Consider the following 11,600-nt stretch of genomic DNA (forward strand, 5'->3'; position numbering starts at 1 on the left):
AACTTTTTCACACATTGTTGGTCTAGGCAGAGCAGTGTCCACGTTAGCCTACTGCTAATCGGCTGCTGTCGGCCATCTCCCCCTCACGTCTGCTCAGCCTACATGTGTATTTGTTATTGTTTTGCCGAGTATCGTGACAAGAAACCCACCCCAAAAAACACAGAAACCCCAAATGAAACCAAACAGAAAGTAAATTAGTATTATTCCAGGGACGAAATTTCAAGACAGGCCCCAGGAATGAAGGATGCAGTGACCATAAGAGAAGGAGTCAAGCAGAGGGTTCAGAAACGCCACACGTGTCCATGTCCCTTATGGAGGCTTACCGCTGCACTTCCAACCAAAGATGACAAGTCCTGGGTCAGTTTTGATCAGATTCGTGAACACCTCAATCCTCACATGGATAACAGAGGGAGATACCATTTCTCTGAACCAGTCCAGGCAGAGTGAATTAGACTTGATTTTATAACTTTCTTTTTCATGGTGAGGTTGACATTTTCATGGAATTGCTCCAAAACTAATTTTCTGATTTAACCGATATTAATATTGCTGTTCTCTGTATAGAAAACACTTTTTTATGTTAATCAAATAGAGCTATTTTCCAAAAACGTTTTGTAAATTATTTTCAGAAGTGACTGATATTTTGAAACTATTTAAGACCAAAAAAAGAAGATAATTTTTATTTTTTGTGTGTGATGTCACAGTATGATGTCATAATAGAACATTCTAGAACATTTGTGATGTCACAGTATGATGTCATAATCAAACATTCTAGAACATTTTTTTTTTTTTTTATTAGTCTTTTTCCCCCTCCATTTTCCTCCGATTTTCTCCCATCCCAATGTTAGTCGTATGCCAATTCCCAGTCCCTTCCTGGTCGCTGCGCACTTACCCCCCACAGTCAGATCATCTGGGAGAGTGGAGGCTACCACGTGCTTCCTCCGACACACGTCCAGCCAATCACCGCTTCTTTTCACCTGGCAGCGCGGATTCTCATCGAGAGGGCGTAGCGTGTGGGAGGACCACACTATCCCCCTCAAGTCCTATCCGCGCTTAGCAGGCGCCCCGACCGAACTGTAGGAGTCGCTGTTTACAACGACCCAGACCCACCCCGCCAGCTTCTCCCACCCTCTAATACAGCCAATTGTATTAGTGCAGACGGCCAGCCAAGCTGGTGACAACCCCGGAGCTGTGAGCTGGATTCGAACAGGCGAATCCAGCTCACAGCTCCGGGGTTGGTGACGAACGCAGTCTCCGCTCGGCCACCTTTAACCGCCCATTCTAGAACATTTGTGATGTCACAGTATGATGTCATAATCGAACATTCTAGAACATTTGTGTTCTATATATATTCAACAATCATATAGTGGTCAGGCTTGAGAGGGAGAGGGGTGAGGGGAAGGTAGGTAGGCTCGAGTGGCCCAAACTCATTGCCGCGCAACTAGGAGAGGTAAAGTACGTGAAAGTTTTGTGGGATGGGAATCTGGCCGTAGGGTGTGGTAGTGAGGGGCAGGTGGAGGTGGCTAGGAAGATGCAGAGCATTGGGGGGGTGGGTATAAGTAAGGTGGCGAGAGTAGGGGAGAAGAGGGGGGGGGGATGTAAGGGGGTGATAGTTGGGGTACCGGTCGAGGTTACAGTAGAGCAGCTGGTGGAAGAGCTAAAGGAGGACAGGCGTAATGGCATAGTTAAGAGTGCAGCAAGGATGAAGAGGGGAGCGGAGAGGGCAGTGACGGGGACGGTAGTGATTACGTTTGAGGGTGGGGTTGTTCCTAGGGAGGTATTAGTAGGGCGTAGGATGTATATGGTTAGGGAATTTGTTCATAATCCTCTTAGGTGCTATAGGTGCCAGGGGTTTGGCCATATAGCTACCACGTGTATGAAGGGGATGAGGTGCGCTAGGTGTGGCGGGGAACATGAATATGGGAAATGTGGAGAGGGAGTGAAGCCGAGGTGCTGTAGTTGTGGTGGGGAGCATAGTGTAGCGTTTCGGGGGTGCGAGGTGATGATGAAGCAGGTCGCGGATCGGAGAGAGAGAAGGGAGGGTAAGTTGACGTATGCTGGGGCGGTTAGCAGGGCAGGACAGGGGAGCCAAGAAAGGGTGCAGGGGGTTGAAGGAGGGCATTTGGCAGTGAGGGTAGAGCAGGTGGAAAGAGACAGGGGAAGGGAGGAGAAATTAGGTATTGTGGCCTTCGTGGCAGGGGTAGTTACTGGTATGGCAGAGGTTACGGGTAGAACAGAGATGGTGAAGATGATTGTTAGGATAGCGGTTCAACATCTGGGATTGGAAGGTCTGGGCTGGAAGGAGGTGTGTAAAGAATTGGCTGAGGGGGCTGCGAGGGACAAGGCTGCGAGGGACAAAGCAGCCCAGGATAAGATAGCAGGGGGCAAGGAGGGTCCCGCGGAGGGGGGCTCAGACAGGAAGTAGCAGCAGTAGCTGCACTCCAATGGACAATGTAGTTGAGGACGGGGTCCAGTAGAAGAAGAAAAAGAAGGTGAAGGAGAAGAAGAAGAGCCCATAAAAAGAATTGCGGAGGGCAGTAATACGCCTCGATGCGTCTACTCTGCCGGAAATTCAAATAAGAAGAAGAAGAAGAGGTTCTCAGAGAGGATAGCGGTTCAACATCTGGGATTGGAAGGTCTGGACTGGGAGGTGGTGTATAGCGAATTGGCTGAGGGGGCTGCGAGGGACAAGGCTGCGAGGGACAAAGCAGCCCAGGATAAGATAGCAGGGGGCAAGGTGGGTCCCGCGGAGGGGGGCTCAGACAGGAAGTAGCAGCAGTAGCTGCACTCCAATGGACAATGTAGGTGATGACGGGGTCCAGTAGAAGAAGAAAAAGAAGGAGAAGAAGGAGAAGAAGAAGAGCCCATAAAAAGAATTGCGGAGGGCAGTAATACGCCTCGATGCGTCTACTCTGCCGGAAATTCAAATAAGAAGAAGAAGAAGAAGCATTTACTGGCATTTCAGACTACAACATGAATCCAGACTGGTTTGACCCTCAAAATGGTCCACCGAAGTCAAACACATGTGGGTAAAGCCCTATTTTTGATAGTGTTTTTTGTCTATTTCAGACGTGTAACATCCATAACGCAAAAATTTAACATCCATAACGGCACTTTTTTGTGATTCATTCGTTGAGAGGAAATGCCAGGTTTTCCTGAATGTGCTTTTTGGGTACCTCAAACCCTTCCCTACAAAGTGATAGTAAACATGTTATTCTTTAAAAAAGATATTCACAGAGTTTTCATCATGTGTTCAGTGAGTCCGAAAAGCTTGTCAATTTCCGTAACATCCATAACGCTGTGTATTTTGTCACCTATCTCAAAATCCAAACGGTCAAAACATTTCTTACTGCAGGCTCATCTTTATCTCAATAAGTGTAACTAAAATGTGTAAATTATACTTCCAATTCAAATCGATGCCTTGTCAATGTTAAATTAAGTTTCCAATGTTCTCTCTGAATGTAATATCCATAACGCTGGAATTGCCCTATATAAAATGAAGTTATTATTATTATTATTATTATTATTAGATGTTAAAGCCAGAAAAGAAGCAGAAAAATAGGACATTAAAACGAATATAAAAACAATTTAAAACATATTCTGTACATTCACTCACTAGGCATTCATGCATCTATAAAAACATGTGTACAGGGATACATCAAAGCCTACATGGACATGCACTGCATAGGCAGGCACACACACAATCAGGACAGTTAGGCTAGTGGGCAAGCATACAGGGGTTGGGCAGCTGGACTGTGACGCCCCCCCCCCCCCCCCCCCCCCTTGATGATTTGGGATACCTTTGATTTGAGAGTATTTAGAGCTTCAGGCGATCAACCAGAACGATTTGGGATTATTGCATATAATGTGTCATATCTCGCGATCTATGGAAAAATACTGGATTATTCTGGAAATGGGAGATGTTTAGCGTGTAACAAACTACAGTGTGTGTAGAAATTAACTAATTAGTCAGTAATGGACTATGAACAATGCCTGTCAAATGAGCCATACTATTGTCTCCATAGTTATATAATACAGAACGCACGATGGGTCTACAAACATCAGTAAAATTGTCAATAACGCTGGCGCCATTTAGTAAAGATGGCAAAAGCTTATGGTAGTCAATGAGTTAAATATCAGGCTGGCATCTCTGAGTTTCATGGTATGTCATAAATGTATAGATGTAGCAGTACTGTCTATCTGTATGTCATGTATGTCATATATGTTATGATGAATTGAAAATGGGGGACCCTGATGTAAACAAGACAAAAGTCTTTCTCTGGTCTGCATCCCCTTAACAATTGTATGTATTGAGCTGTACTGTACCCATTCTGCAATCTGTTAATACAATTTTCAATCAATCAATCAATCAGCATGTTTCCCCAGTTTAGCAAGGCATGTTTTTTGAGGATGGTACAGTGGTTGATTGATTGATTGATTGAAAACTTTATTAACAGATTGCAGAATGGGTACAGTACAGTACAGCTCAATACATACAATTGTTAAGGGGATGCAGACCAGAGAAAGACTTTCGTCTTGTTTACATCAGGGTCCCCCATTTTCAATTCATCGTAACATATATGACATACAGATAGACAGTACTGCTACATCTATACATTTATGACATACCAGATTTGCAAATACAGTACTGTTTGTGATACAAAAAGACTTGTGGTTGTGATTTGTGGAGCTCCCTCTGGTGTTGTGATCGTGGTATTCACTGACCTTTGGGAAGTATTTTGACATGGCTCGCTGATAACAAACTATCATTACACATGGGCAAAACAGAGTCCATTCTCTTCGGTTCAAATAACAAACTCAGCAAGACCGACGGCTTCTCAGTTACAGTGGGTGACAATATTGTCACAAGGAAAGACGAAATTACCTACCTGGGTTCCATCCTAGAGGCAAATCTTTCCTGTGACAAAATGGCATCCAATGTAATAAAAAAAGTCAACCAACGAACTAGATTCTTGTACCGGATCTCCTCTCTGGTAAACAAGAATACCCTGAAGACTCTGGCAGGAGCACTCATTCAAGGGTACTATGACTATGCGTGCACCTCATGGTACCAAAGCACCTCAAAGGCGCTTAAAACAAAATTACAAACATCACAAAACAAACTGGTCAGACTACTACTTGACCTGAACCCCAGAACCCACCTCACCCCTGCCCACTTTGACAACCTAGGATGGCTTAGAGTAGACGACAGAGTACAGCAACTTGCAATGGGCCTGGTCTACAAGATACACTAAACGACCAGGGTGCCCATGTACATGTCAAAATACTTCCCAAAGGTCAGTGAATACCACAACCACTACACCAGAGGAAGCTCAACAAATCATGTTAAACCCAGATTCGGCTCAAACAAGGGACTAAACACGTTTCGCAATTATGCCACAACAATGTGGAACGCCCTACCCAAAGCTGTAAAGGAATGTGAATCCCTGCCCACATTCAAAACCGCTCTTAAAGAGCACCTACGGGAGGCTGCAATTCGAAACTGGCCACCGTAAATGCCCAAAACCCCCACCACCTCCTAATAGACAGTCTCCTCCCCACCGCATTAGGGATGGGTACCGAATTCGGTACTTTTGAGGTACCGAACCGAAACACGTCGATACTACCGAGTATCGAATCAAGTGAGAAACCGGAAAAAAAATAAAATAAAAAAAAAATATATATATATATATATATTTTTTTTTTACTTTTTTCTTTTCATGTCAACGTTCACACGCACAATATATGCTTACTTAGGATTTGACTTGATTCAACAACAAAGCAGTCGGAGCAATGACAAGCATTTGAAATTGTAGTTATTTGAAGTTTGGATTTTTTTTTACGACTGAGGTAGGTAAATTAAATTTCGACAGTTTTCGGCTTGTCATTGCTCCGACTGCTTTGTTGTTGAATCAAGTCAAATCCTAGGTAAGCATATATTGTGCGTGTGAACGTTGACATGAAAAGAAAAAAGTAAAAAAAAAAAAAGTTAAAAAAAAGTTAAAAAAAAAAAAAAAAAAAAAAAAATTAAGTACCGAAAAAAGGTACCGTTGGGTACCGGTATCGATTCACAGGTACCGGTACATGGGTACCTTGGTCGTGTAGTGTATCTTGTAGACCAGGCCCATTGCACGTTGCTGTACTCTGTCGTCTACTCTAAGCCATCCTAGGTTGTCAAAGTGGGCAGGGGTGAGGTGGGTTCTAGGAGTAAGGTCAAGCAGTAGTCTGACCAGTTTGTTTTGAGATGTTTGTAATTTAGTTTTTAGCGCCTTTGAGGTGCTTTGGTACCATGAGGTGCAAGCATAGTCGTAGTACCCTTGAATGAGTGCTCCTGCCAGAGTCTTCAGGGTATTCTTGTTTACCAGTGAGGAGATCCGGTACAAGAATCGAGTTTGTTGGTTGACTTTTTTTATTACATTGGATGCCATTTTGTCACAGGAAAGATTTGCCTCTAGGATGGAACCCAGGTAAGGTAATATCTTCTTTCCTTGTGACAATATTGTCACCCACTGTAACTGAGAAGCCGTCGGTCTTGCCGAGTTTGTTATTTGAACCGAAGAGAATGGACTCTGTTTTGCCCATGTGTAATGATAGTTTGTTATCAGCGAGCCATATGCAGATTTTGCCTAGTTCTGAGCTGATGGTTTTCAACCTGTAACTTGTTCTTGTCAGAGACCAGCAGGGCTGAGTCGTCCGCAAACAGGAACAAGTTGCAGTCACAAGCTGACGACATGTCATTTGCATAAATTATGAACAGTAGCGGACCTAGTATGCTTCCTTGTGGAACACCACAGCTTACTGTGAGGGGGGGGGGGGGGGGGGTAGGGTACCGTTTACCTCCACCATCTGCTCTCTCCCCTCCAGGTAGGATTGCATCCAGCTCACTAATAGACTATCAAAACCATTTTGCTTTTAGCTTGTCAATCAGAATGGTGTGATTGACAGTGTCGAAGGCCTTTTGTAGGTCCAGCATGACCATGCCGCAGTATTTGCCCACGTCCACCTCTTGTTTGATGTGGTCGTTTAAATAGAGAAGGCATGCGTCAGTGGAGTGGGATGTTCTGAAGCCAGATTGGAATTCGTAGATTAGGTTTTTTTCCGCAAGGTATTTTTCGACCTGTTCGTATACAATTTTTTCCATGACTTTCGAGATGGAGGTAAGGATAGAAACAGGGCGGTAGTTGCCTGGGTCTAATTTACTGCCTTTTTTGTGCAGATGGGTCACTCTCGCAATTTTGAAGTCCTTGGGGACGTGTCCCTGTTTTATGGAGAGGTTTATTATGTGTGTGATGACTGGGGTGATGGCGGCTGCGGAGTCTCTGAGGAATTTGGAGGGGATGTTGTCATGGCCAGTGGCCTTGTTAGGTTGGAGGGCGCTCAGTTTTTTGAGTACCTCATCTGTTGTTACCATTTCCAGTTTGAAGTCGTCTTTGTGGACCCCTAGGTTCTTGTAGTATGCTATGTGTTCAACTTCTACCCCATAATGCCCTGAGTGGGAGGGTAGTTTGTTTACCAGTGTTGTGGCTATGTTTGTGAAGAAACTATTTAAGTAATTGGCTACATCCAGCTTTTCTGTGATTAGCGTGTTGTCCGTCTTTATGTTTATGTTTGAGAATCTGGTTTTAAGTTTTTTACTGCAGCCTAGTTGGTTATTGAGTAATTTCCAAAGTTCACGTGGTTTGTTTTTGTTTTCCTCGGTTTTGTCATTGATGCATTTTTTTTGCTGTTTTGATCATGGAGTTTACATCATTTCTTAGTCTGTTTCTTTCCAGTTTGAGTTCAGTCACGTGGGTTTGGAGTTCACGTGCTCGTGGTAAGCTGTGACTGACTTTTACGAAACTCAGAGCATTTTTTGTCTCTGATTTTCATAGCGGTCAGTATTTCAGCGTGCATCCACGGCTCCGCGCGATTTTTTACCCTGGTGGTTCTTTACCCTGGCGGTGGTGGCGAAAGGGTTTCTTGTCCAACACCTTCAGAACAAGCTGGTTAAATACAGTATGTCAGATGGGACATAATTACTTAATTGAAATAGAGTTTAGCTGTTTCCATGTTGACAAGCGCTAGTAATGTAGCAGCTCTAACCGAACCAAAAGTACTGAGCTAATGTAGCGGCAGACCCACTCTCATAGTTCAGTGCTCTCATCTGGCGAGTTTATGAATAAAAAATAGGGGACCCTGATGTAAAGTTAAACAAGACAAACGTCTTTCTCTGGTCTGCATCCCCTTAACAACTGTGTGTATTGAGCTGTACTGTATTGTTCCCATTCTGCAATCTGTTAAATACAGTTTTCATTCATTTCATATGAACACTACGTACAGTACCGTTAGAATGACGGATATAACTTTCATCAGATGGCTGGATTACAGGCTGACACAACTCAACTGTTGCTTACGTTTCTGATAGTTCCGAAATAATAATTACTAATGTAACGTTAGTACTACTACCTACTACTACTACAACTACCAAGCTTAGCTTCAAGCTAAGTTGTCAAACTAGCATCCACTCACCACCTAGAGGCTTTGTAAGGACGTTTACTGCAGATATGATAGTCGATGTCATCTCGCTGTATTTCTTTTAGCTGATTAACAACTCTTTACAATAATTTACATCTAATGTAGAGCCACCTGGAACGATAATATCCCAACGCTGCTATAAAATGATGGCGCTGGAATTATACGTCATTGCGCATCGAGCTGGGATTTGCTTCATGCGCATGCGCGCGCTCGGCCAATCAGAGAGGGGTCTGCAGAAATGGCCTCAACCAATCAGAGAGGGGTCTGCAGAAATGCGGCTACGAATTGTAGAGACGCCTTCTGTCAGTGTCAGTAGAACTGTGATGAAGGAGCGCTGAGAATGTATTTGATGGTTTGATTGATTGATTGATTGAAAACTTTATTAACAGATTGCAGAATGGGTACAATACAGTACAGCTCAATACACACAATTGTTAAGGGGATGCAGACCAGAGAAAGACTTTTGTCTTGTTTACATCAGGGTCCCCCATTTTCAATTCATCAGGACATATATGACATACATGACATACAGATAGTCAGTACTGCTACATCTATACATTTATGACATACCAGATTTGCAAATACAGTACTGTTTGTGATACAGAAGGAGTCAAGAAAAGGGAGTATATACATTTGACGTAGAAACTGTACATTGGAGGAGGTTGGGTGGGGGGGGGGGTTGGGTACATTGGGATATTGACAACCATACTGGGTAATTTACATTGGAGGTGGTTGGGGGGGGGCACACTGTATAAACAAGCAAAACTGTACATTGAGGGGGGGGGGGAGACACTGTACAAACAAACAAAATTGTACATTGGACTATTGACAAAACCATACTAGGTAAATGACTGTACATTGGAGGGGGTTGGGTTAGGATATTTACAGGGGCCAGTGTTGAATTGCAGTCTCCCGTAGGTGTCCCTTTAGAGAGGTTTTGAAAGTGGGTAGTGATCCACATTCCTTTACAGCTTTGGGTAGGGCGTTCCACATTGATGTGGCATAATTGCGAAACGTGTTTAGTCCCTTATTTGAGCCGAATCTGGGTTTAACATGATTTGTGGAGCTCCCTCTGGTGTTGTGATCGTGGTATTCACTGACCTTTGGGAAGTATTTTGACATGTACATGGGTACCTTGATCGTGTAGTGTATCTTGTAGACCAGGCCCATTGCAAGTTGCTGTACTCTGTCGTCTACTCTAAGCCATCCTAGGTTGTCAAAGTGGGCAGGGGTGAGGTGGGTTCTAGGAGTAAGGTCAAGCAGTAGTCTGACCAGTTTGTTTTGAGATGTTTGTAATTTTGTTTTTAGCGCCTTTGAGGTGCTTTGGTACCATGAGGTGCAAGCATAGTCGTAGTACCCCTGAATGAGTGCTCCTGCCAGAGTCTTCAGGGTATTCTTGTTTACCAGAGAGGAGATCCGGTACAAGAATCGAGTTCGTTGGTTGACTTTTTTTATTACATTGGATGCCATTTTGTCACAGGAGAGATTAGCCTCTAGGATGGAACCCAGGTAGGTAATTTCATCTTTCCTTGTGACAATATTGTCACCCACTGTAACTGAGAAGCCGTCGGTCTTGCTGAGTTTGTTATTTGAACCGAAGAGAATGGACTCTGTTTTGCCCATGTGTAATGATAGTTTGTTATCAGCGAGCCATATGCAGATTCTGCCTAGTTCCGAGCTGAGGGTTTTTTCTTTTTTTTTAACTTTATTTTTTAGCGTTTATCGCTTTCCTGGTCAAGCATGACCGACAGTTGCAGGGTGAAACGGGAGAGAGAGCAGGGGGAGACATTCGGCAAATGACGGCGGGTCCGGGAATCGAACTCGGAGTCAACCAGATCCGTGACGCAGCACGGAGTCCCGTGCGAGCGCGGTAACATGGTGTGCTACTGGAGCACCCCTCTGAGGGTTTTTTCAACCTGTAACTTGTTCTTGTCAGAGACCAGCAGGGCTGAGTCGTCCGCAAACAGGAACAAGTTGCAGTCACAAGCTGACGACATGTCATTTGCATAAATTAGGAACAGTAGCGGTCCTAGTATGCTTCCTTGTGGAACACCACAGCTCACTGTGAGGGGGGGGATAGGGTACCGTTTACCTCCACCATCTGTTCCCTCCCCTCAAGGTAGGATTGCATCCAGCTCACTGATAGACTATCAAAACCAATTGCTTTTAGCTTGTCAATCAGAATGGAGTGATTGACCGTGTCAAAGGCCTTTTGTAGGTCCAGCATGACCATGCCGCAGTATTTGCCTGCGTCCACCTCTTGTTTGATGTGGTCATTCAAATAGAGAAGGCATGTGTCAGTGGAGTGGGATGTTCTGAAGCCAGATTGGAATTCGTAGATTCGATTTTTTTCCGCTAGGTACTTTTCGACCTGTTCGTAGACTATTTTTTCCATGACTTTCGAGATGGAGGTGAGAATAGAAACAGGGCGGTAGTTGCCTGGGTCTAATTTGCTGCCCTTTTTGTGCAGAGGGGTCACCCTCGCAATTTTGAAGTCCTTGGGGACGTGTCCCTGTTTTATGGAGAGGTTTATTATGTGTGTGATGACTGGGGTGATGGCGGCTGCGGAGTCTCTGAGGAATTTGGAGGGGATGTTGTCATGGCCAGTGGCCTTGTTAGGTTGGAGGGCGCTCAGTTTATTGAGTACCTCATCTGTTGTTACCATTTCCAGCTTGAAGTCGTCCTTGCGGACCCCTAGGTTTTTGTAGTAAGCTACTATGTGTTCTACCCCATAAAGCCCTGAGTGGGAGGGTAGTTTGTTTACCAGTGTTGTGGCTATGTTTGTGAAGAAAATGTTTAAGTAATTGGCTACATCCAGCTTGTCTGTGATGAGCGTGTTGTCCGTTTTTATGTTTATGTTTGAGAATCTGGTTTTAAGTTTTTTACTGCATCCTAGTTGATTATTGAGTAATTTCCAAAGTTCACGTGGTTTGTTTTTGTTTTCCTCAGTTTTGTCATTGATGAAATTCTTTTTTGCAGTTTTGATCATGGTACAGTAGAAAGATGCTAGAACTAGAACCCACAGCCCGGACGAACATTTTACATTAGTAGGTAGTAATAGGAGTGGTTAAAATTAGGGTTCGGGTCAG

General features: G+C 44.0%; 1 protein-coding gene across 1 annotated transcript in view; it reads right to left on the reverse strand.

The window, feature by feature from the left end:
• tango6 (transport and golgi organization 6 homolog) overlaps positions 1-8,634 on the reverse strand; it is a 150,970-nt gene extending 142,336 nt beyond the window's left edge. Inside the window, exon 1 of the mRNA XM_084334981.1 lies at positions 8,506-8,634. Coding sequence (XP_084191107.1) covers positions 8,506-8,557 — 52 coding nt within the window. The 5' untranslated portion in view covers positions 8,558-8,634. The remainder of the gene's footprint in view (positions 1-8,505) is intronic.
• Between the last annotated feature and the right edge of the window lie 2,966 nt (positions 8,635-11,600).

The sequence above is a fragment of the Notolepis coatsorum genome (genome assembly GCF_963971535.1).
Source record: "Notolepis coatsorum genome assembly, chromosome: 18".
In the NCBI taxonomy this organism is placed as follows: Eukaryota; Metazoa; Chordata; class Actinopteri; order Aulopiformes; family Paralepididae; genus Notolepis; species Notolepis coatsorum.